This window comes from Macaca nemestrina, chromosome 1 (genome assembly GCF_043159975.1).
Source record: "Macaca nemestrina isolate mMacNem1 chromosome 1, mMacNem.hap1, whole genome shotgun sequence".
Lineage (NCBI taxonomy): Eukaryota > Metazoa > Chordata > Mammalia > Primates > Cercopithecidae > Macaca > Macaca nemestrina.
In genome coordinates, this window is record NC_092125.1 from 212,424,115 (window position 1) to 212,449,329 (window position 25,215).

General features: G+C 54.9%; 1 protein-coding gene across 37 annotated transcripts in view; it reads left to right on the top strand.

Annotated features, from left to right (window-relative positions):
• RAP1GA (RAP1 GTPase activating protein) overlaps positions 1–25,215 on the top strand; it is a 74,373-nt gene that overhangs the window by 11,112 nt on the left and 38,046 nt on the right. For 19 of the 37 annotated variants that reach the window (XR_988025.2, XR_011625069.1, XR_011625079.1 and 16 more), the window contains one exon: positions 8,454–8,489. The exons of 9 other annotated variants lie outside the window; for them this stretch is intronic. Coding sequence is in view for 6 of the 28 variants with exons in the window: in XM_011743669.2 (XP_011741971.1) it covers positions 6,434–6,477; positions 8,454–8,489 (80 nt within the window). In the remaining 22 variants the exon portion in view is untranslated. Of the gene's footprint in view, positions 1–6,356; positions 7,132–8,453; positions 8,490–25,215 lie in introns of those variants that run through there. 9 more of the 37 variants (XR_988026.2, XM_011743669.2, XM_011743670.2 and 6 more) reach the window with 3 other exon arrangements.

Below are 25,215 nucleotides of genomic sequence, written 5' to 3' on the forward strand. Positions count from 1 at the left end.
AGATGTGAGCCACTGAGCCTGGCCTACCCTTAGATTTAAGAGCAGAAAGTCATGTTGCTGTACCTGACCTCTAGTTCAGAATGACTTCAGTAGTTGCACCTTTGAAAAATGTTTTATGGATTAAAGCCACACCAAAAAATACTCATTTGTAAACCAGAGTTAGGTTCTAGGATGGGTTACCCGGGCTTTTTACCCACCTGAATATCTAGGAGAATAGCTGATGAACAACAAATCTGAAGTGGAATTCTGGCTAGCGTAGCTTTCCTGTCCCCTACCCACTGAATGACAGCGGCGACTCCATCATTTCTGAGGACTGAAACCACCCTGGTGCCCTCTGAGGGGCAGAGCCACCCTTGTTGAGAGCCACTGCCTCAGTGAGGGACTCGTTGGGGTGGAGAGGGGTTCTCAGAGTCCCAGACTGGTTGGCCTCCTGGGAGGGTGGCATCATAAGGAACTGTTGGGAAACCCTCTCCCCACATTATAGATGAACCAGCAAAGGCCAGAAGTGAGAAGGCACTTGTGATGAGAAACGATGGGTTGCCAGCAGAGCTGCGGCCACAGGCAGGTCTCCCCACGTCGGGGCTCTGCCAGCCCAGCTTCCTGAGGGCAGCTCTGGGCCTCAAGCAGTCTCCCAGCTTTGTCCAACTGCCCCTGAAAATGGGCTGGGAGGGCCACCCCCTTAGCAGTGGAGGTAGGAGAGGAGGGCCGGCTGGCTAGACACCAGCCTGTAATGCATAAGAGGAGTCTTGGCCTCCACTCTATAATCCTTGGAGATGCAGCAGTTGCACCCTTCTCTGACCCCCAAAGAGCCATTCTGTCTCCTACCTTTATTTCTTCCCAGTAGTTAGCTGGATGCTCCATGCGTGTATGTGAGGTGTGTACACATCTGTCTGTGTATGTTGTATGAACAGAACGTGATTTGAGTAAGGGTGTGTGGGCCTGAGATTCCTGTGCCTGTATCTGCTGTCGTTGGTGTGTGTTTACATGCATGTACAAACCCAGCCGGAGTCAGCAGGTGCGTGTGCACTGATTGGGGACATGAGGGTGGGAGCTGGAGTTGACCTTTGCATGTGCATGTGCTTGTGGGTTTGCAGCATAGGTTCATGTAAGCCTGTTCGCATGCATTTGATCTTGACGTGATCTCTACGGGCATGAGTTAGATGTCCCTTTGCATGTGCATGGCACAGTACTAGACCAAGTGCATGTGTGACCTGGGAAAGTTTGTGTGCAAGTGTGCACACAGGTCTACCAGAGACCTTGTCTGTCTTGTTCAGACTTTATCACCAGTGTCTGAACAGTGTCAGCCGCACAGTGGGTGCTCAATACAGTGTCAGCCACACGGTGGGTGCTTGATACACACTTGCTGAATGATTGGGGGAAGGAATGAAAGAATATACACCTGGGTGCTGTCTCCAGAAGGGCTTTGCTTCCCAGGGCCTTTCAAGGCACATGATCTGCATGGAGATGAGAAACATATCCTCAGGGGTAGGGCCTGAGTGGGGTTAGGTATTCTGGTCAGGCCAGATTTTCCTGGTCCGTGACAGGGTCCCTTTAAGTAGGCAGGGGTCTCAGAAACCCATTGAACAGAGCAGGAGTCTCAGAGCCAGGGCAGAGGCTGGTTCAGTGACCTCACTGGCCAGCTGCCTAGGGAAGGGCTGTGAGCCAAGTCACACCCACTTTCCGTCCCTTCCCAGGGGCTGGGGAACCCCAAGGAGACTCTTTCCAGAAGCTTCCTGGGATTGGGTGGGTGTGGCTTGGCTAGAAAGGCCATGGGCAAAGTAAGGATAATCTTACTTCCAGAGCTAGCAGACTTCTGTCAAGGCAAATGCATCTTTCCATTTTTTTTTTTTTTTGTTTTAGATGGAGTCTTGCTCTGTCACCCAGGCTGGAGTGCAGTGGTGTGATCTTGTCTCACTGCAACCTCTGCCTCCCAGGTTCAAGCGATTCTCCTGCCTCAGCCTCCTGAGTAGCTGGGTGCCACCATGCCCAGTTGATTTTTGTATTTTTAGTAGAGATGGGGTTTCACCATGTTGGTTAGGCTGGTCTCAAACTCCTGACCTTGTGACCCGCCCTCCTCAGCCTCCAAAAATGCTGGGATTAAAGGTGTGAGCCACTGCACGCAGCCCATTATTAGGTCTTTAACCCAGCAAAGTGAGAGTAGGGCTTTAACAGATGAGCAAACTGAGGCCCAGAGAGGAAAACTGATTAATAATGCAAAGCCACACAGGAGGCTGCCTGCGCCAGGGCAGGAAGCCCAGGACTGCCTCCTCTCCTGCCCAGAAGGCCTGGGGCAGATATCCTCAATGAGTATGATTGGGGGAGGGGAGGAGGCTATTGGGGGTCCTGGCAAGAGCTGGCTCCACCAGCCCCACCTAGAGCCCAGACCTGAGATCTTCCCGGGGTTTGCTCCTCCCTCTCCCCTTGCATTTCCCTGGCAAGGGGGAGCTGGAGGTAGGTGGGTGGAATACCCAGAGTTCAGTGAGAGGTGAACTTGGAAAGGCAGCTCTGCAACCCTCCACCTTGTGCTCTTCTCTCTTCCTCTACAGTCTGGCAGCTGTTTGAACAACTTGGGTACAAAACTAGGAGGCCCACAGGGGAGGCTTCCTCTCAGAAGGAGGGCTTGGACCCTGGAAAGCAGCCTGGCACTGTTTTCTAGGTATGAGGCTGGAGGCCAAGGAGGAAGAGGGCTAAACCTCCTTCAAAGATGTCAGTGACTTCCCAGTGCCAGGCAGCAGGCACCCCGTCTGTGCTGACTGTGGAGCAGTGATGTCCCCGTCACAGTGGGCCAGTGAGACCAGTGTCATAGGATGTTACTGTGTTTGACGTCACACAGCTAGGAAGCATCAGAGCCTGGTCCAACCCTGGTCCCTGTCACACTGCCTCTGTGTGGGTGTGTCAGTCCTGGAGGCTGTTCCACATGCCCACACACAGAACTCTCCCAGTCTGTCCCATAGCTGCATGGCACTGCATGGCATACACGGACCATAATTTATCACATTTCCTCTGGGTGGCCATTTAGTTTTAGAATTCTTACGAATAAATCTTTGCTAGCCCTACAAAAATGGCAACTTCATATAGTTTAGCCTAATAAAAATGATGTTGCTACAACAATTTTTTTTCTTTTTTTCTTTTCTTTGAGACAGATTCTTGCTCTGTCGCCCAGGGTAGAATGCAGTGGTGTGATCTTGGCTCACTGCAACCTCCACCTTCTGGGTTCAAGCGATTCTCCTGCCTCAGCCTCCCTAGTAGCTGGGACTACAGGTGCCCACCACCATGCCCGGCTGATTTTTGTATTTTAGTAGAGATGAGGCTTCACCATGTTGGCCAGGCTGGTCTTGAACTCCTGACTTCAAGTGATCCACCCGACTTGGCCTCCCAGAGTGCTGAGATTACAGATGTGAGCCACCGCGCCTGGTCTTTCTTTTTCTTTTTTCTTTTCTTTTTGAGACAGGGTCTTGTTCTGTCACCCAGGCTGGAGTGCAGTGGTGCAGTCAGGGCTCACTGCAGCCTCAACCTCCCAGGCTTGAGCAATCCTCCCACCTGAGCCTCTCAAGTCACTGGGACTACATATGTGCACTGTCACAGCCGGCTAATTTTTTGAGTTTTTATAGAGATGAGGTCTCACTGTGTTGCCTAGGCTGGTCTCCAACTCCTGGTCTCAAGTGATCCTCCCTATTCAGCCTCCTAAAGTGCTGGGATTACAGATGTGAGCTACTGAGCTCAGCCAGCAAGTGTTTTATTTAACAAACACATGTTAAGTGACAAATACTCTACTATTCTGAATGCTTTATCATTGGTAACTTATTTAATCCTTGGCAAAACCCTTTGATGTAGGTACTGTTATTTTCATTATCAATCCCATCTTGCCGATGAAGAAACTGAGGCACAGAAAGCTTAAGTAACTTGCCCAAGGTCACACAGGTGACAAGTGGGAGAGTTGAGATTTTAGCCTTCAAGGGTGAGGATATAAGCACATGCCTCAATGTCCCTTGTCCTTGCCATTCATCTCCAGGCTCACATGCTATGATGCAGGGGGTAAATTCTTGGAAGTGGTCTTGTAGGTTAACAGGATGCATTTAAATTCAGCTGTCACCAAGGGACCAGAAGCTGGTCAGGGACTGTCCTGCTGCAACCCTGGCCAAGGGAACGTGACCCCCACTAACCACCCCCACTCCCACCCCCACCCCCATCCCTTGCCAATGAGGCAGCTGCAGCTGGTCAGAGCAGAGAGGCTAGAGCCCACACTGGGCTCTTTGTCTTCGGTGGGAACCCTGCGGCCCCCATGGCTTCTCTCAAGGGTCCACTGTCCCAGTACTAGCAGGGCCTCCCGGGGGCCAGGCCTGACTGGGAAACTTGGCACATTGGCGGCCCCTTGGCCACTCTGCCAACTGGGCATGCAGAACCCACTCAGGGATCATTCCCACTGAAAAGACTGGTGAGGTATAGGTCCATGTCTAAAGGGATGCAGCAGCCCAGATGTGGCTGGAGTCCAGGCCCCAGCCCAAGCACTGTGCACATCCCCATAGCCCAGGCCTAGCTTTTCAGTCCTCTACCCCAACCGCCTCCCACCTCTCTGAGAGCCCCTGCTGCTGCTGCTACTACTTAGGAAGGAGGGAGGCTGTTGCTGCTACTACTTAGAAAGGAGGGAAGGAAGGAGGGAGGGAGGCAGGGAGGAAGGAAGGAAGGAAGGAAGGAAGGAAGGGAGGGAGGGAGGGAGGGAAGTAAGTTCCTCCCTTTTCAGGCAGACCTCAGTGCTCCCAGGACCCACTCCTCAGGAGCCTGCCCTGGAGTGCTTCCTCCCCCCAGGAATCTGCAGCGCTGCCCAGAGCAGAAGGGGCCCAGTCCAGGCTCCAGAGCACCTTGCAAGGGGGAGCCAGACCCTTCTCTGAGGACTGAAAACCAAGGGATATAGTTCTAGGAATGAGGAAATAATGTTTGCTCTGCCCAGGCTCTGAACCCTGCAAGTGGCTCTTGAGGGCCCCTGCACCCACCAGAATGTGCAGAGAAGAGGTCCCAGGTGGGAGCTGAGAGGGGTCTGAGGGCAGATCCCCAAGAGAGAAGTAATTGGTGTGAGCGAGGATCTCAATTTCTTTGTGTCTAAAATGGGGAAACCGCAGCGCCACCTACCCTGCCTAGGTGAGACAAACTGTGGAGACGTCATTTCCTAGGGGAGCTGCAGCTCACCAAGTCCAGGCGCGGTCCCAGGTGGAACAGCTCCTGAAAGGCTTCTGCAGAATCCCTGCTGCACTGTCCTTGTGCCCTTGGCCATCCTTCCTCCCTTATCCCCGGCTGCATCTGTGCCCTGCAGTTTGTTTAAACAGAAAATCCCGTAGAAAACCTCGAGACTGTGGGAGCCTGCCTCCTTGGGTGCAGAGCCTGGGGGAAGGATCTCTCCCTCTATGGGGGGAAGAGTGGGTGTTGGGGTGGAGGGCAGTGTGCTCAGGGGTCGGGGCTAGTGGCCCGGTGTCTGCTTACACAGCTCCAGTTGGGTGGGGGAAACGGCTTACTCTGAGGAAGAGCACTGGACTGCGTTCTGGGCGAGCTGGGTGCAGAAGAGGGACTTGGAGTGTTTGTTGAGTGAATGAGTACCTGCTGCAGAACTCAGAGCCCAGTGTCCTCTCAAGGTTGGGACCTGGGCTGCATGACTTTTCAAGAGGGGAGAGGAAGCGGCGTCTCCACTCCTCCCCTTTGCTCCTCCTCCTGACTAGGGCAAAGGGGAAGGGGGCTCCTGGGGGAAGGGGAGACAGGTGGGCAAGGAGGGGTTATTGGAGAGTCTGTTCTTCATTCACTCATTCGTTCGCGGGAAGGGCAGAACGCCTGACCTCGCTGCGGAACTCTTGTACCCGGCATTTATTAAGCATCTACTGTACGCCAGGACCTGGGCCCAGCACCTTACGTGCGTGAACTCATTTCGTCATCCCCAGGTCCTAGGAGGCCGGCGGCAGGAATCCCACTTTAGAGATGAGAAATTCGAGGGACAGGGAGGAGCGGGACCTGCCTGCCGTGCAGACCCAGGCATCTGGGAGGGAGCTCCCAGCTCGTGATGATGGGGACGGATCCGCCGAGGAGCCCGGCGGCTCGAGAGGGCGGGAGGAGGGCGTCCCCCTAGCAGAGGGTCTGCGGCCTGGACGGCGGGGGGCGGAGGCGGGGAAGGGGGTTGGGGAGGGGCTGCCCCGGGCCCCGCAATCCCCACCCGGCCGGGCCCGGCTCGGAAAGTCCCGCGCAGCCCCCGCCCGGCCGGCCCAGGGCGGCGCGAACAAGCGGCCCTTTCTGCGCCGGCGGCCCCCGGCAGCTGGACCGCGGCCCGCTCCGGCGCTGACAGACCCCAGCTGGGGCGGGGGCGGGGGCAGGGCGGCCGCGTTGCCAAGGTGACCTGGGCGCGGGAAGGCGGCTCCAGCTTGCGCGGGCCGGGCCGGGCGGCGGCTGCGGCACCATGAGCGGCCGGAAGCGCAGCTTCACCTTCGGGGCCTACGGCGGGTAGGGCGCGGGGCGGGGCGGGGCGCGTACGCGCGTGTGCGCCCGTGGGGGGAGCCCGTGCGGGGTGTGCGCGCGCTCGGGCGGATGGGCCTGAGCTGTGACTGCTATGGGGGCTGAGCGTTAGACCTCAGTGCGCGCATAGCTGTCATGTTGCGGCGCCTGTGTGTGTGTATGTGTGTGTGTGTGTGTGTTTCTGTGTCTGTGTGTTCCCATTGCGTGTGCATGTGCCTGGGGGGGAGGTGAGTGCAGGGTGGACATTGCCGTGTTTGTGTCTAAGCACATGACAGTGGCGCTTATGTATGTGACTGGGGCTGCGGGGCTTCTGGGCTTGTGTGTGTGCATGTGTGTGTGCATGCATGTGTGCGTGCCTGCTCACGTGTATAGGTATGTGGGAGTAGGGGCAGGCAGGTCAGGGGGAGGCTCTGCTGGACCTCCCACTTTGCCTCTGCAGCTGCTGGGCGCCTCACTGAGGCTCTGGATAAAGGGACTCTAGAAGCCCTTAGCAGGCCCTGCCCACCCTGGGCACCAGGCTGCCCTCCTTGCATCCTGGCTCTCGGGAACCACCTCCTCCCTGTGCCACTGGCTGCCTGGGCTTGGAGGCCTGGAGGAGATCAGAGTGGCAGCAGGTTCATCTTGGGGTCAAGGGGTGCAGAGGTGGGATGGGGATTTATGCCTGTTGCAGAGATTTGGCAAATTGGAGGGAAGATGGATTAGACAGAGTGGGCTCAGAGCCCCTGCTCAGCCAGACAAGCGGCTCCATGACTTTCACCAGGCCCTGCCTCCCAGTGGTCAGAGGGACCCTGGGACTCACCTTGGGGTGTGGAGCGCTGGGGCTTGTGTGTGGGCATGGTCAGTGCTCTCTGAGCTATGGGGATTGTGTCCAAACTGCCTTCCCCTTGTGGACGCTCAACTTCTGAGGTGACCCCAGCAGAGGGGCGGGGTGGGGTGGGAGGCCAGAGGCTTCCCCTCCATCTGGGGTCTTGCTTGCTGTCAGGTGACAGCTGGGCTACGCCCTGAGTTTCCTAGCCAGCCGACACCGAGGGGCAGCTCACAGGCTGGGTCCTGTTCTATGACCTTGGGCAAGTCCTGGCTTCTCCGACCTCCCTGTCTGCAGAGTTGGCCTTCCCCATCAGCTGTCCCTGGGAGCCCCCAGCCCTGCCCTTTGGAGGATGCCCCTTCACTGGCAGAGTTGGGCTGGGCTCCCTCCTCGTCCCCTTCTTAGCTCTGGGCAGGAGGCGAGTTGTTTGTTGTCCCAACAGCTGCTCAGCCCCTGCCCCCAGCGGCACCGAGGTGCCCTCAGAGTGCAGTAGGAGAATCAGGGCAGGGCGGGAGTGCTACCCAAACATGTGCTCTGGGGCTGGATCTGGGAGGATTTGGGGGAGACAAAGTCTGGGGTGCCCCTGAAGTCTTGGGGAGCAGGGTATGTATGTTGGGATGAGGGTGGGGGGAAGCTCTTCCTAGATCTCCTCCCAGATTCGCAGACATTTGCTTCCTGGGTAGATACGAGTGAGCAGCTTCAGGATTGAGGCAGGCTGCGGGCCTTGAGGCTGATGTTCTTTCTGCCCACCATAAACCATAGACATCCAGCAAACTGCTCCATCCTGCCTGGAAAGGCTCTAAGCCAGCCCCAGCTGCACACCTACATCCTTGCCATGATCCAAACTGCTGTAGTCACTGTCCTACTCCACCTGTCCCCCTACCCCTGCTAACACCCCACAGCCCTGCCCCCTGCCCCACTGCCCCTAGTCTTGCCTCCTTTCCTGGCTCTTTAACTCCCCTGCCTTCCCATGTCCCTAATCTGACAGTTAAACCCCTGCAAGCCTAAGGGTGATAGTGACTGCATCAGGTATCCTTAGAAACAGGACCTTCCCTAGCCTCGCTGGGAGGGTGGCGCAGTGCAGGTGGATCTGATTTGCTGGGCCAAGCTGGTGAGAAGGGATGTCCCCTCACCTGTGGCCCCTCTTATTGTGTTTCAGGGTGGACAAGTCCTTCACCCCTCGCCGGAGTGTATGGTGAGTACTGGGGACTCTCAGGAGGGCCTGGGTTGCCTTGACTGGTCCCTGCAGGTACCTCCAATCCCTTCCTACCCCTGCGATGCCAGGCCAGACCTCACCAAGCCTCCAAGCATCCTCTCAGGGCAAGGGGGTGGGCAAACCATCTTACCAGGTCTGTCCCCAGAGTACTGTTTTAGAGAGCCTTGGAGGCAGGCAAAGCAGGTTCACATCTTCACTCTGCCACTGCGTGTGTGACCTTCAGCAATTCCTTAACCTCTCTGAACCTCAGTTTTCTCATCTGTGAAATGGGGATTAAAATACCCATTAATAGAGTGTAAAGTAAAAAGAACAAAAACAAAAACTAGACCTGACATATTGTGGGCCCTTTTGCTTAAATGCTTCCTTCCTTTTTTTCTTCTCTATTTCTTCCCACCTCAGGTGGCTCCTTGCTGGGCCAGGGTTCCCTTAGCCTTTACTGACCCTGAATCCTCTAGTTACTTCCCGTGACAGCCCTCAGAACCGCCCCCCGCCCCCCATATTTCCTGTGTCTGGGGCTGCCCTCTCTTTGGAGGAGGAGGGAATGAGGCAACCTTGTCTGGAGCTTCCCAACACCAAGAGGCAATGGGTGGAGGTGCAGCCTCACCTCGGGATACACTGTAGCACCCTGATGCCCCAGCAGGCGGGTGCATCTGGCTTCCCTGGCATCAGCATCATGTGGGCCTGGCTGGCTGCTCCTCCTGCTGCTTCACCTCCAGCAGGAGAGCCCCCCAACTGCTCTGGCTTCTGCTTCCTGCCCCTGCTCAGGGCTTCCTGGGGTCCGTGGGTCCTGCAGAACCCCCCAGCTGCTGGGCGACTCCCATCTGGCACCATTGTCCCCACAGAGCCCTCCTGGGAAGCCAGGCCTGGGGTAGGAGGCACACAGGGTGCCTCGGCTAAGCTCCCAGCCTGCCTTTCTATTTCCCTTTGATGCTCTCCATGCAACCTCAGGCCGCTTCCTCTCCCTTTCTGGGCATCGTCTCCTGCTGCTGTGCCTAGTCCATCTGTACCCCTCCTTCTGTAAGATGGTGTCCTATGCTCAGAGCAGGGGCAGACTGAGTGGGGGATACAGGCAGAGGTGAGGAAGGTGCCATCCTTTCCTTCAGGGAGTTCAGTAATAACACCACTGACAACTGCTACTTGTTGGGCACATGCTATCTACTGGGTACTGCACTAGGTGCCCGACATGTGTTATCTCATGTAACTTTGACCATACCTCAGAGTTAGGGACTATTATCTCTAATTACAGGTAAGAACAATGAAGCCCAGAGTGGGGAAATGAGTTGCCCAAGGTCACACAAGCAGTTGGGATTTGAACCTTGATCTTCCAGACCCTGTGCAGAGCCCAGAGCCTCACCTACTCTGTCCCAGGGCCACCAGGCCACTGGGACGGTCTGAACAAAGGATGCGCTTCAGGGAAGACTCAAAGACAGGGGCCACCCAGAAGGCCCACTCTAGGGAGCCCTAAGCCAAGAGTTAGAGTTGACAGCCCAGGACTGATTGTAACTGGCCAGCTGTGTGACTTTGGGCGAGCCCCATCCCCTCTCTGGGCTTCAGTTGACCCATCTATCAAGTAAAGATTGGCCATTCCCCCAGGACACGCCCCATTACCCAAAATGCCTTGCCTGTGCCCTCCTAGCTGGAGCCGCCGTCCAAGGTGCTAACTGTAGGCCCTCCCTTCCCAGCTGCCAAAGGCCATCGCTTACCTCCAGTCCATGCTTGGCATATGGTTAGTGCTCAGTCAGTGGTGGCCATTTTGACCATTAATCATGATCTTCCGGCACTCAAGGCCTGTCTCCACCTCCTTTTCTAGTTTGGGGCTTGCTTCTCCCGTGCCCTGTATTTCTGATCAACGGGAACATGGGCCCAGTCAGCGTCACCTCCCCTTGATGTCCCTCCACTTCCATTTCCACAGGCCTTCGCCACACCTCCAGCCCACCTTTGTCACCATTTGTTGAGTGTTTTCTTTCTTGATCCCCACACCCCTATTCCCTCTTTAGAATGCCTCCTCTGCTGCTATAGAGCACGCATTCGTGAATCTTCCTGGGGTAGGGGGAAGAGCATGGACTTCAGAGTCTGACAGGTGTGGGCTGGAATCTGCCTCTGCCACATTCTAGTTGTGTGACTTTGGCAAGTCATTTTCCCTCTCTGGGCCGCACTTGCTCCTCAACATGTGCTCGTTGAATAGGGCATTTCCGGAATTTGACTTCAGGTGAGCTGCATGTGTTCATATAACCCGGCAGTGCAGGGCAGGCTCTGAACTCCTTGAAAGCAGAGGTGCTTCAGTCACTTTTTGTTTTTTTGGAGACAGGGTCTCATTCTGTCATCCAGGCTGGAGTGTAGTGGTGCAATCTCTGCTCACTGCAACCTCCACCTCCTGGGTTCAGGTGAATCTCTTGCTTCAGCCTCCTGAGTAGCTGGGACCGCAGGTGTGTGCCATCACTCCTGGGTAATTATTTTTGTATTTTTAGACAAGGTCTCACCATGTTGGCCAGTCTGGTCTTGAACTCCTGAGCTCAAGTGATCCTCCCACCTCAGCATCCCACTGAGTTACATTTGAGCTCAACTTAGCCCCACTTTCTCCCATAAAGGCCAGGCTGTACTTTTCACATGTCTCTGTCCTCCACATGGTCTTGTACAACTACCATGCCCATAAATGCTTAATGCTTGTGGAATTGAATTGAATGTGTTCAGGGAGGGGAATGAGTAAAACCTTGTCAGTAGTCTGGGAAGGCTTCCTGGAGGAGGTGATTTCCCCCCACCCCTTTACAAAACAGGATTAAGAGGTTAGAGCTTGGATTAAGGGAGCAGTGAGTCCTGGTAGAGGCCAGATGTGATCATGGCTAAGTTCCCCTACGGACCCCCAACCCCTCTCAGCAGGTTGTCTGCAGTGGGGGACCTCAGAGTAGGTGTGCAGATGCAAGAGGAAGGAGGCCCAGTGTGAGGGTTGGGAGCCAGTGGGACAGTGGGTGACTCTGATTCTGCAGCCCTAAGGGACCCAGATGTCCTAGAATGGGGGCTGGACATTTAAAGTGTATTCAAATGGATGGGGGGAGGTGGAGCGGTGTCAAGGTAGAGGAATGGCCAAGTGAACTAGCGCAAGGCAGGAGGGTTCTAAAAATACCTCTGGGAAGGGAAGAGTCAACTTTGGCCTTAAAACTAGGAGCCTGGGAGGTGGAGGCAGAACCCAGCAAGGATTAAGAGCTGACAGTGTGCCAGGCATTTTACTCTGGAGGTCTCATTAAATCATGGCATCGCGGCCGGGCGTGGTGGCTCAAGCCTGTAATCCCAGCAGTTTGGGAGACCGAGACGGGTGGATCATGAGGTCAGGAGATCGAGACCATCCTGGCTAACATGGTGAAACCCCGTCTCTACTAAAAATACAAAAAACTAGCCGGGCGAGGTGACGGGCGCCTGTAGTCCCAGCTACTCGGGAGGCTGAGGCAGGAGAATGGCGTGAACCCGGGAGGCGGAGCTTGCAGTGAGCCGAGATCCGGCCACTGCACTCCAGCCTGGGCGACAGAGCGAGACTCCGTCTCAAAAAAAAAAAAAAAAAATCATGGCATCGCTCCTGCAGTTTGGCCTGTTGTTCCCAGTTTAGAGGCCAAACCAGGGCTGAGAGTGGTGGAGGCTCTGGCTCAAAGTCACAGCTGGTGAGGGCTGGATTTGAATCCAGCTCTTTCTTCTGCTGAGGAAGGGACGTTGGTCAGAGACAGTGAAGCTGCAGAAATGGGGAAGGTCTTGGATATGAGGCAAGGGAAGAGCGGGGAGTGATGTAGCCCTGAGTGCTACCCAAACAGGAGTCACTGCTCAGTCCATGTGTCCTACTGGGAAGGCCCTTCTGGTTGGTGAGATGTTTCCTCTTAACAGAATTGGTACCAGTTGCTCCCATATATGGAGCACTTCCTGTATCCCAGGCCCTGGGCCCAGCACTTCCCTGAATCATTTCATTCCATCCTGACACCAGCCTTACAGAATACTATCCGTCTCTTACTACTGTCCGTCCCCATTTTACAGATGAGGAAACTGAGGCTCAGAGAGAGGAAGTGGTGGCCCAGGGACATGCAGTCAGTGAGGGGCAAACCAAGACTGACAGTGGTGCCACTCTGAGGCCATGCCTTTAGCCCTTGATCTCCTGGATGCTGCTTGTGCTAAGTGGTAGGCTGGGGTGGGTGGCCCTGTCCTCAGGTGGCTCCTTGTGGCGATTACTGAGCCAGAGGCCCTGGGGCCTGTGTGCTGTTGCAGGAAGCACGAGGCTGGCCTCATTAGTGGCTCTGAAATGCCAAGCAGGCACGTCCCGCTGGGCCTCCTCATCTATTATGCATCTGGTGGGCAGGCCCCCGGCGGGCAGCTGGCAGTGCATGGGATGGGGGAGCTAGCAGCTGCTTCCTGAGCCCATGGCCGCCACTGTACCTCTGGGCAGGGATCTCCCAAGGCAAATGCCAAGGCCTCCTGCCTCATCCCCTTGGCCCAGCCAGGGTAAGGGGGTTCTACTGGGGTCAGGGACATGGATGCTGGTCCCCAGCTCATAAGCCTGGCTATCCTAGCAGCCACTTCTCTTTATTTTATTTTTATTTTTATTTTTATTTTTTGAGACAGGGTCTCACACTGTCACCCAGTCTGGAGTGCAGTGGGGCAATCTCAGCTCACTGCAGCCTCGACCTCCGGGGCTCAAGCGATCCTCCTCCCTCAGCCTCCCAAAGTGCTAGGATTACAGGCATGAGCCACTGTGCCCAGCCACTAACAGCCACTTCTAAGAGAGGCTGAGACTTCAATTGAGCTGGGGGTCATTTGGGACCAGAGTGGGCAGAGGTGGGCTGAAATAGAATCTTCAATGCCCAAGCTCCTGGCTGCACAGAGCGTCAGAGCAATAGAGCTGTGGTCATTTGTTCATCATTTATTCATCCAGCCACAGTAACCACTGAACACCTACTATAGGCCAGGCATGGTTTTAGTTACTGCAGATTCAGCAGAAAACGAGACAGGCCTAGCCCCTATCCTCAGAGAGCTTGGTTTGGGCAGTACTTCACCTCTCTGAACCTGGATTTCCTCATCTGTAAAATCGGGAATGGGGGAGGCAGACTATAAGTAAATAGACAAGGAAATAACCTCTGATGGGTACGCTGAATTTCTTTTTCTTTTTTTTTTTGAGACAGAGTCTCGCTCTGTCGCCCAGGCTGGGGTGCAGTGGCGCCATTTTGGCTCACTGCAACCTCCACCTCCCGGGTTCAAGCAATTCTCTGCCTCAGCCTCCTGAGTAGCTGGGATTACAGGTGCCCGCCACCACGCCCAGCTAAATTTTTTTTCTTGTATTTTTAGTACAGGTGGAGTTTCACCATCTTAGCCAGGCTGGTCTTGAGCTCCTGACCTTGTGATTCGCCTGCCTTGGCCTCCCAAAGTGCTGGGATTACAGGCGTGAGCCACCGCGCCTGGCTGGGTCCACTGAATTTCAAAGCAAGGCTACATGCTAAAAAGAGCTGGTCCTTGCCAAGAGCTGAGCGTGCACCGGGCTGTGTTTCAGAGCGCTTTGCACACGTTCATGGGTTTGATCCTCACAACAACACTGCGAGGCAAGACTGTTAGGAACCCTGGTTTAGGGCTGGGGAAACTGAGGCAAAGAGAGGTTAAATAACCCGTTCAAGAACGCTTGGTAAAGCTGAGATTGGAGCCGAAGTAGCCAGGCTCCAGTTTGCCTGTCATCCCGTGCTGTATGGCTGGAAAATGAAGGAGTCCTGAAAAGCCTTTCTGAAGAGGGGATGTTTGAACCAAAATCTGAAGGATGAGAGGAGCTGGCCATGGGGGAGCTGGCAGAGTGCCCAGACAGAGGGAGCAGCAGGTGCAAAGACTCTGAGGCAGGGATGAACCTAGTGACAGAGAGACCCTCCCCCCCAGCTCTTCCAGGAAGGATCCCCTATAGCTTCAGGAGACAAGAGAAAATCCCCCCCACATGTGTTGTGGCTCTGGGACTGCCACTGTTTGGCTGTGTGATCTTGAGAAGTGGGTCCCCATCTCACTTGTATACAACCCTGCTATCCCATGTCTATCCTCAGCATTATGAAGAGGGGGCTCTTGCAGCCCTGAGGTCCCTGGTCTGGTTGGCCCTGTGTGCCCCTACCTCCTGGTGGTGCTCAAACTCTGGTCTATTTGTCTGGGATGCATGGGAATATTTTAGTTCTGTTAGGTAGACCTGAGTTCAAATACCCAGCTCAACTTCCACTTACTTGCTGTGTGGCCTTACCCCATCTACTCTGCCTCTCTGAACCTCAGATTGTCCATAACAATGGAAACAGTATTGCTTCGAATGAAATGAGTGCAGAGTGTATGCTCAGGGGGATGTTCTCCCTTCTAACTAAGCATTTGCATTTTGAGAGGAAAGACTCATTCACCCAAAGAGGGGTTCTCTAATGATAGAATTTGAGGCACTGTGGTGGCCACAGGCGGAGTAGATGATTAAGGAGGGGATTTTCTAATAGCCCAGATTCTGGAAAGGCCTTCTGAGTTCAGGTTCTTCCCCAACATTCATTCATTCAGCCAATTAATTCAACATTTAGTGTGGGGACACCCTCCTAGGGCCAAATCCTGTGCTGGGTGCTGGTGACATGATGGTGGAGATAGTAGATGAGGCCACTTCTTCTGGGGTTCAGAGTCTAGAGAGGGTCATAAGGAAAGAGGTGGTTTGATGGGAATGACATGTGCTGACTAGGGAGATGTGAGTGTTGCTGAGAGCTCAGAGAAGGGACTCCTGCCCACATCTGGGAATCAAGGAAGGCTTCCTGGAGGAGGTGACTCAAAAGTTGAAGTGGGCCAAGTGGCAGCGTGTGTGTGTGTGTGTGTGTGTGTGTGTGTGTGTGTGTGTGTAGTGGGGAAGGGAGGTACACTGTAGGAGAATGTTCCAGGGACAGGAGGTGGCAGGTCAGCAATGTGGAGGAGAAAAGCGTGTGGTGGCACATGCTGGACTGAGTTGGGCCTGACAGGTGAAGAGAAGAGAGATAGTTACCAGGTCATGTCCCTGCAGGCCCTGCTGGGACTTCTGTGGGCTACACTGGAAAGCTCTGAACCCCTAAGCCACCATGGGAAGAGGCCTGCTAGGGTGCCAGTTGCCCACCCTCCTCCCTGCTCCAAGGAGCTGCTGTGTGATACTGAGTCAGTCCCCAGCTCAGGGAGGCCCTGGCTGCGCCCTTAGTGCAGAGCTGTGGAAGCCCTGGAGCCAGTGTGGGCTGGGACTGCAGATGCTGTCTCAGTCACCAGCTGGCTGGGTGATTTCTCTGGATCTCAGTTTCCTCACCTATAAAATGAGGGCAATGAAAGTACTACCTGGAAGACTGGTGTGGGGATTAAATGAGATAATGGGTGCCAAGGCCTGAAACCAGGGCCTGGCACAGAGCACGTCCTCCATCGATGCCAGCTATTGCGGTTACTGCCATCATCGTGGTCATGGTTACCTGCTGTGCCCGCAGTGGGTGCGGAATCTCACTCGGTGTGTAGACTCTGTCCTCTGGAAACTTGCTGCCTGCCAGGGGGTGACCTGCCTGCCTACACATGACCGTACGCCCCAGCCGTGGGCACTGGCCTTCCGCACTGGCCCTAGGCACTGACCCTGAGAACACTGGCTTTGGAGTCTGACAGGCCTGGTGCCAGGTCCTGGCCAGTGACCTTGAGGAGTCTCTCACCTTGCTGAGCCTTGGCTCGTCCCTTTGTGCAGTGGGGCTGTTCATGGCCCCGACCTCACAGTGAGTGAGAGGCAGTGAGGAGGTGCTTTTAAACGGCCGGCCGGTGTAACAATGCAGCTGTTTCTGACCCCATGCTGCAGGAGGGAAGAAACACGTGCCTCGGACCCACGTGACCTAGAGAAACATCACCCTCCCTCTCGGAGGCTCATTTTCATACCTATGAAATGGGAAGATCAGCTGTGATGCACTCTGATGTGCTGGGGTTCTAGTGGAGTTAGCTTGTCACTAAGTTTGACCCGGTCCAGCTCTTTGCTTTGTGACATTGGGCTAGAGACTTAACCTCTTGGAACCTCAGTTTCCATGCCTGCAAATGGGCAATGTTCACCTCATGGGGTCTTTCAAGGCTTCCATTAGCCATTTGTTTTTTTTTTTTTTTGAGACGGAGTCTTGCTCTGTCACCCAGGCTGGAGTGCAGTGGCCGGATCTCAGCTCACTGCAAGCTCCGCCTCCCGGGTTTAGGCCATTCTCCTGCCTCAGCCTCCCAAGTAGCTGGGACTACAGGCGCCCGCCACCGCGCCCGGCTAGTTTTTTGTATTTTTAGTAGAGACGGGGTTTCACCGTGTTAGCCAGGATGGTCTCGATCTCCTGACCTCGTGATCCGCCTGCCTCGGCCTCCCAAAGTGCTGGGATTACAGGCTTGAGCCACCGCGCCCGGCAGCCATTTGTTAATTCAACAAATACTTACGGAGTTCCTACCACATGCCAGGTACTAGTCTAAAGAATTGAGGATGCAGCAGTGAACCTGACAGACACGGTCCCTGCTTCACGCCCATTATCCTCCAGTGCAGGAGACAGAGAGCTAAAGGAAGTTTCAGATGGGCAATGTGTAGTACGGATGGGGTGGGTGTAAGAGCTGGTTTTGCCAAGGGTATCAGGGAGGGGCCTCTCTGAGGCCTGAATGGGAAGGAGCTGGCTGTGAAAAGGTAGTCCAGGGAGAGGGCAGAGAAAGTATAAAGGATTGGGGGCAGGAATAGGACTCCTTCCCCTGCCCTAAAGCTGGAACATTCCAGATCATCTCCTGGCAGCAGGTGGAGGTGGCTGAGAAAGCAGAGAGGCTGGAAGCCCACTTCTTTCAGATCAGGAACTGCTGCCCAGTCAGGTGTGGTGGCTCATTCATACCTGTAATCCTAGCACTCTGGGGAGGCCGAGGCGGGTAGATCACCTGAGGTCAGGAGTTCGAGACCAGCCTGGCCAACATGGTGAAACCCTATCTCTACTAAAAATACAAAAAAAAAAAAAAATTAGCTGGGCATGGTGGTGCACGCTTGTGATCCCAGCTACTCGGGAGACTGAGGCAGGAGAATCACTTGAACCCAGGAGGTGGAGATTGTCATGAGCCAAGATCATGCCACTGCACTCCAGCCTGGCCGACAGAGCAAAATTCCGTCTCAAAAAAAAAAAAAAACAAAACAAAACCCAGAGCTGCTGCCCACTAGGCAGGCCCTGTGGGGTGGTGGGGAGCGTGGGCAGCCACGGAAGACCAGGTGTGGCTCAAGCCTCAAGTGAGCTGGGCTGTGCAGGCAGGAGGCTGGGCTCCAACCTGGAGGAGCAGGCAGGGGTAGAGCTCGCTGCAGGGCAGAGCCAGGCTGCCAACCTGGAGCCCACCTGACTGGACCTACCTGCACAAAGACCCTGGACCTATTTTAGGAGGGGCATAGCGGGGGGCAAGGGAACTGGTGCTTGTTCTCCCTCTCCCCAGCCAGCCTGGGCACTGGCCGCAGGTTGCCTTGGCCTTTCCCAGCCCACCTGCCTGCAGGCCGAGGAAAGGTTCTTTGACATGACCCGTTACATGTACACACACACATATTTCCCTACTCACAACCATAGACTTGACCCTCGTAGAGACAGCTTCGTCATGAACACAGAGGCACAGACATACACATTCATTCATGCAGCACATCAGACCCAAACAGACCCAGGCATGACCTGAGGAAACCCCATTTCTAGTGGGAGAGACGGACAGTAGCCTAATGGTCACACCACGAAATGTGCAAATGCAACAGGTAAATCCATGAAGGCCCAGGATGGGCTTCTGGGAAAGCTGGTCAGGTTGGGAGCAGCTTCTCCTGGTCTGGGGAGGGAGCTCTGGAAGACTGAATACAGACATAGCACCTGAAATGTGATCCAGGCGGACGGGAAGCGGGTAACAGGCAGGGGGCACAGCGTGTGCAGAGGCCTGCAGTGGGAAGGAGCACCTCAGGTTTGAGGAGCGGAAAGGAGTCTGGGGAAGGAGGAAAGAGGCCCTGGATGAAGCCAGAGACAGTGAGCGGGCGGGAGGGGGGCCGGGGATGGGGAGCAGACACGCAGGGCCTCGTGGGCCACGTGAGGCAGTTGCGTCTGGATCCTGCTCACAGCGGGAAGCCACTGGGGCCTTCTAGGCAGGTGGGTGGCGTGATCAGATCCAAAACATGCGACACAAGCGCTTTCCCTCCCACACCCATTCACGCTCCTGCCGGGGCCTCCCATCTCCATTCTCACCCACAGAGTCACACACACCCTCTCGCACCACCAGGCAGAGCTTCAGAACACCCGGTGCCAACTCCCAGGAAAAGTGTCAGACGCCGCCCCGCCCACCGGCTGAGTCTGTGCGGCAGGGCCCTCTGGTCCAGCCAGGGTGGATCCTTGCTCAATCCACATCAGCGCAGATGTGCACTTGACCCCTGCCTGTCCCCACACGGGTGAGGTCATAACTCTTCTACACGTGCAAGGTGGCTTCTAGCTTAGGGGGCACTTTCTCACTTGTTCTCTCATTGAATGCTCTCAGCAGCCCTGCAGGGAGAAATTCTCTCAACACCGTTTTATAGCCGAGGAAACAGAGGCTCAGAGAGGTGAAGGGACTCTCCCTAGGCCACACAGCTAGAGCTTGGCACAGGCAGGATTTGAACTCAGGTCCATCTGACTTCCAGGTCTTGTTCTGTGGCCCATCCAGACTCAGGCACACTCAGGTGTGCTTGTCACCTTCCCAGGCTCTCAGTGAGAAGGTGACAAGTGACCTTCAATGGCAAATCCATCCACAAACAGGTTGATCAACACAGAAAGTTATTTAGAGCTCCAGGGAAGGGCCTGGGCCAGCACGTGCCCACCTGCCTGGTGACCCTGAGGCTTCTGGGGGTAGTGCCAGGGGTGGGGCTGGGCACCTGCCAGCCTGGGGCAGCTCAGGGCGTGGATCCTGTGCTAGGAGCAGAGCCTACATTTACATTTACAAATGAGGTAGACAGCTCTGTGCCCACACATGCTAACCTGGCTGGCCTGGCTTGCAAGACGTGCCAGCTGAAGTCTCAGGGCACATCCCTGGGTCCAGCTGCCTGGGCCGCTTCTGTGCTGCCTCTGTTTTTCCCTGACCCTTGGAGCAGGTTGCCTAATGCCTAACGTAGTGGAAAGAGTGTGGGCTTGGGAGCCAGCCAGAATGGACCCAGCTCTGTCATGCCTGGCTCAGGGACATTGGTCATGGTGTTTAGTCTCTTTTCGTGTCAGCTTCTCCCCCTTGGAATAAGGGGTGAGTCATACCTCCCTCTCAAGGTGATGGAAAAGGGTAAAGCAGTCAGGTGCTCAGAGAGCTGAGTCAGAGTGAGTGCTCAGCTCTCTAAAATCTTTAATTTTTTTTCTGATTACACAAATACTGAGTGTTCATGATAAACATCCAAACTGTGCACAAAAGTATTTGCCACAGAAGGCAGAAGTTCCTAGTGGTCCTGCTCCTCAGAGATAAGCCATGTAAACTTGCTTTTTGTTTTTGTTTTTGTTTAAAGAGAGAGAGGATGGACAGACAGACATAGCCCAACTGGGCTTCATCCCACTCAAAATTCTGAGCGCTGTTGGGCCTTAGGATCCCATACGCAGTAAACCCCTTTTCTCTCTTTTTTTTTTTGAGACAGAGTCTTGCTCTGTCGCCCAGGCTGGAGTGCAGTGGTGCAATCTTGGTTTACTGCAACCTCTGCCTCCTGGGTACAAGCGATTCTCCTGCCTCAGCCTCTTGAGTAGCTGGGATTACAGGCATGCACTACCATGTCCAGCTAATTTTGTATTTTTAATAGAGATGGGGTTTCACCATGTTGGTCAGGCTGGTCTCAAACTCCCCACCTCAGGTGATCCACCCGCCTTGGCAAAAGTGCTAAAGTGCTGGGATTATAGGTGTGAGCCACCGTGCCTGGCCTTTTTTTTTTTTTTTTTTAACAGGATCTTGCTCTGTTACTTAGGCTGAAGTACAGTGGTGTGATCTTGGCTCACTGCAGCCTCAACCTCTCAGGCTCAATCGGTCTTTCCACCTCAGCCTCCTGAGTAGCTGGGACTACAGGCATGTATCACCATGCCTGGCTAATTTTTGTGTGTGTGTGTTTTTTTTTTTTTTTTTTTTTTTTTTTTGTAGAGGTGGGGTTTTGCTAGTTGCCCAGGATGGTCTTGAATCTTGAACTCCTGGCTTCAAGAGATCCGCCTGCCTTGGCCTCCCAAAGTGCTAGGATTACAGGCATGAACCACCACTACCAGCTAACCATGTAAACTTTGACATGTAATTTTAAATGTTTACAAATGAGATTTCTGTTGTGTGCAACCCGCTTTATTCACTTAACAATAAGCCTCAAACACCCTTTTCCATCAAGACTAAAGACCTTCTTTGTCATTGCTGTATAGTATTTCATGGTTTGATATATTTAACTAATCTCCTTGTAATGGACGTTGAAGTGGCGTCCAGATGTTTGCGGTTGCAAACCCTGCTTCATGACTGTTTTTTGTTCATATATCTTTATGCATTTGTGTACTATTTCTGGAGAATAAATGCCTAGAAATGGGGTTGCTGGACCAAAGAGTATGCACATTTTAATCTTTAATAGGAGGCGAAACAGGCCTCCTAAGAAGTAGTGGCAATCTCTGTGCTCCCAGCAGATCTGGGAAAGTCTGTTCCCTTTTGGGAATTCATCCATTGCTTCTGCCCTCAGCACAGGGATCCTAGAGTCAGCAAGAGGCATAGAATTCCAGATGCGGGGCTGGGTGCAGTGGCTCACTCTTGTAATTCCAGCACTTTGGAAGGCTGAAGCGGGTGGATCACTTGGGTCCAGGAGTTCAGACCAGCCTGGGCAACATGATGAAACCCTGTCTCTACAAAAAATAAAATAAAATAAAAAATTAGCCGGATGTGGTGGCATGCATCTGTGGTCTCAGCTACTTGGGAGGCTGAGGTGGGAGGATCGCTGGAGCCTAGGAGGCAGAAGTTGGAATGAGCTGAGATCTCACCACTGCACTCCACCCTCGGTGATAAAGTGAGACCCTGTCCCCCCACCACCAAATAATAATAATAATAATTTCAAATGTGGGAGGCACTTGAGGTCCTCTAGTCAAACCCCCCACCACTCCTCCCATTCCCACACCTCGAGATATCCCTGGCTGCACCTCTGAGAAGCTCACTCTGCCTTTGCTTGATGGGGAGCTCAGCACCTTACACGGCAGGTTGCTCTGGTTGCTTTCCCTTCCTTCCTCCCTCCCTCCCTCCCTCCCTCTCTCTCTCTTTCTTTCTCTCTTTCCTTCTTTCCTTCTTCCTTTCTTCCCTTTTCTTCCTTTCTTCCTCTCTTCCTTTCTGCTTCCTTCCTCCCCTCCCTCCCTTCTTCCTCCCTTCCCTTTCCTTTCCCTTTCCTTTCCCTTCCCTTTCCCTTCCTTTTCCCTTCCCTTTCCCTTTCCTTCCCTTCCCTTCCCTTCCCCTTTATTTCCCTTTCTTTTCTTTCTTCTTTCTGATGGAATTTTGCTCTTGTTGCCCAGGCTGGAGTGCAATGGCGCGATCTCGGCTCACTGCAACTTCCGCCTCCTGGGTTCAAGCCATTCTCCTGCCTCAGCCTCCCAAGTAACTGGGATTACAGGCATGCGCCACCACACCTGGCTAATTTTTGTATTTTTAGTAGAGATGGGGTTTCTCCATGTTGGTCAGGCTAGTCTCAAACTCCCGACCTCAGGTGATCCGCCTGCCTTGACCTCCCAGAGTGCTGGGATTACAGGCGTGAGCCACCAGGCCCAGTCTAGGTTGCTTTACGCTTGGGCAGCTGTGTTTGTCCCGTCTTTTCTACCTTCTCACAACTTCCACCTCAGAGTCTTGTCTCAGTCCTCAGGCACCTACAGAGGAAGAAAGGGAGGAAGAGAAGGGAAGGCCAGGAAATGCTCATGGTGAACGTTAAGCACTTTACACCCATGCACTCATTTAACCCTCAGAGGTCAACACTGCTGTCCCCATTTTATAGATGAGGAAACTGAGGTTCATAGTGGTTAAGTAACTTGTCCAAGGTCACACAGCTGTTATGTGGCAGAGTTAGGATTCGCACTGAAGGATCTGGCTCCAGAGCCCACACTGACGCTACACTGCCTCTCCAGGCAGGAGCCTGCAATTTATTGAGCACCTACTGTGTCCTCAGCTCTAGGCTAGTCAGGTTGTCCATATAATACCTAATTTATTCCACACAACAATCCTGCAAAGTTGGTGTTACTCTCCCATTTTGTAGCTGAGGAAACTGAGGCTCAGAGAAGAGAAGTGACTTAGAAGAGTCAAAGGTCCTCTCCACTGGGAAAGCCCTCCTCCAGGGCTCTGCTTCCAACCAGTCCTTGGTGGACTCAGTTTCCAGTTTCTCTTCCTCCCATTTGCCCTCTGTAGGATGGGAGAGCCGGCCTGAGACCCAATTTTCAGTGGAGAAACTGAATCTTGGAGAGGTTATGGTGACTTAATCTTGCACACACTGTGATCTAGGGGCAGAGGGAGGGCTTCTCCATGTCACCTTTGGTTAGGGGATGATGACCTTGTCTATCCCCGTGGGGGGTTCGCCTTGGCCTGGGCGGTCACCCCGCCTGGGAAGTTGTGAGAGGCAGGGACTTCTGCTCACCAGCCTGGCCTGGAGCCTATGAGGCAGCAGCCCCAACGCCAGCTAGGGCTGGTGCAGAGCGGGAGGGGAGGATTAAGCAAGGCCTCAGCAATGCGGGACTCACTGTCTAGGCAGTGAAACCAGAGGTGCCTCAGGAACAGTCCAGGCAGGTATCTCTCAGGTTCTGCTTTGAGATGGGGGAGGCCTGGTTCACCCCATCTCTGATCCCAACACCCGGCACCACTGTTCGGTCCAGAGCAGACCTCAGGACATGTGTTCTGAATGAATGACTGAGCAGAGGAATGAAGGGCAGATGGGGAGTGGGTGGATGACCGAGTGGGTGAGTGAGCGAAGGAATGCCTGGAGCTCAGAGAAGGGAGACCCCCCGGGCTGCGGAGGCTGGAGGGGACAATGTAGGGAGTGAGGAGAGACAGAAAGCGCAGGCGGCTGTAATACCGCGTATGGGCTGACGGGTGCTAAGAAGGTCGCCCTGGCCCAGCCTTGCCCATCACTGGGAGCTCTGTCCTGCGTGGACGTGGGCAAGGGGCAGAGCAGCTGGGGCTGAGCTTCGGGCTGGAAGCTTGGAAGTCACGATCTCCGTCCAGGCTCCGGTTTTCTTCCGGGCAGAATGGAGATAGCGTTACTGCTGTGTGTTCCTCAGGAGGCTGTTGAGAGGGTTGATGGCGAAGGCAGTTTGCCAGGCTGGGGAAGCAGATGTTGTTGTCCAGCAGGAAGAGGCCCTGTGGCCAGGTCATCTCAGAGTCACTCCTCCTCCTTACCCCAGTGCAGGGGAGGAGTCAGTCCTCACTGAAGTCCACAGGGAGGTGGGAAGGGTCGGGTTTTGGCCACAGTGGGGCTCGGGCCACCTGGGCAAGGGAGACAGACGCTGGACAGACAGCAGGTAAATGGGTGGCCCGGTTCCCAGGTGCTGTGCTCTGGGCAGGGACCGGTCCCGTGACCGCCTCTCTGGGCTGCCAACCTGTTATTTGTTCAGGAGGCCTCTGCCTGGCCCAGCTCCGGGATCCGGGTGTCTCGGCACACAGCTAGCATGGGGCGAGGGTGGAGGCCCCATGTGCCACCTTCCTGCCCACCCCTCTGCCCAGATTGGAGCCTGAGTCCCCCACCCACACCCCCAGGGGGACCCTGCCAGCTGTGTCACTTGGTAGCTGTTGAGGCCCTTGGCCCATCATGAAACCTCACTAAGCCCCTGCCTCCATATCTCTGAAATGGGTGAAGAGAGCAGCCTGAGGTCAGGGTTATTGTCATAAGGATTAAATGACATCACAGTGCCCACATGGCAAACAGTCCCCGCCCCTGCCCTACTCCATCCCCACACTCCCTCTGGAGTCCTGGGAGAGGTCGAAGGTGCCCAGGGAAAGGCGACACAGGAGCCTGCCGTGTCTATGCCTGGCTGCTTAGGCTCCTGGTGGGCTGGGGAGGAGGGGGCCAGGTTCCCTGGACCTAGCTTTGGAAACCTGCTCAACTGGCTGCCCCGCCACCTTCCCTGGCACCTTGGCAGGGACAGGGGCAAGCCAAGGGGAGGGCAGTGCCGGCTGGTTGAGCTCAGAAAACAATGGGCCTCTGTGCCCCCCTGGGAGGGGGCAGTTCTGGGGCAGCCACTTGGTTCTGGTTTCAGGAGATTCGAGTCCCCTCAGACCTGATGCCCACGGCTAGGAGACCCGGCTCTGGCAGTCCCCCAACCCCCATCCAGAGGAGCCTCTCTCAGGGTTGCCCTCCACAGCCCCCTTCTCACTGGGAGGTCTGTGCCTTTGTCCTCATCCTCCACCCTACCTGGGTGGTAGAACTTGGTAGAACCAGGTTGATCTAGAAACCAGGAAGACCCCAGGGAACTGGACCCAGGCCTCCCCCTCCTGACTTCTGATGACCAGTGCTGGACTGGCCGGAACCCCTCAGGCCCCTGTTCCAGGCTGCTGCCCCCCACCGAATTCTTCTCTACCCTGTGTTCATTGGCTCCCTGAACCCCTCCCCTGCCCTCCCAGACCACCCCCTCTTTCCATGTCCGGTTTCCCAGCCTGCGTGCAGTGGGTGGCTGTCCTCAGGGTGGGCTCCTCCTGCTCTTGCTCCAGGTACTGTCGCCTGTCCAGATCCCCATTCCCCTGCTCCCGGTCCTAGCCTTCTTGCCTT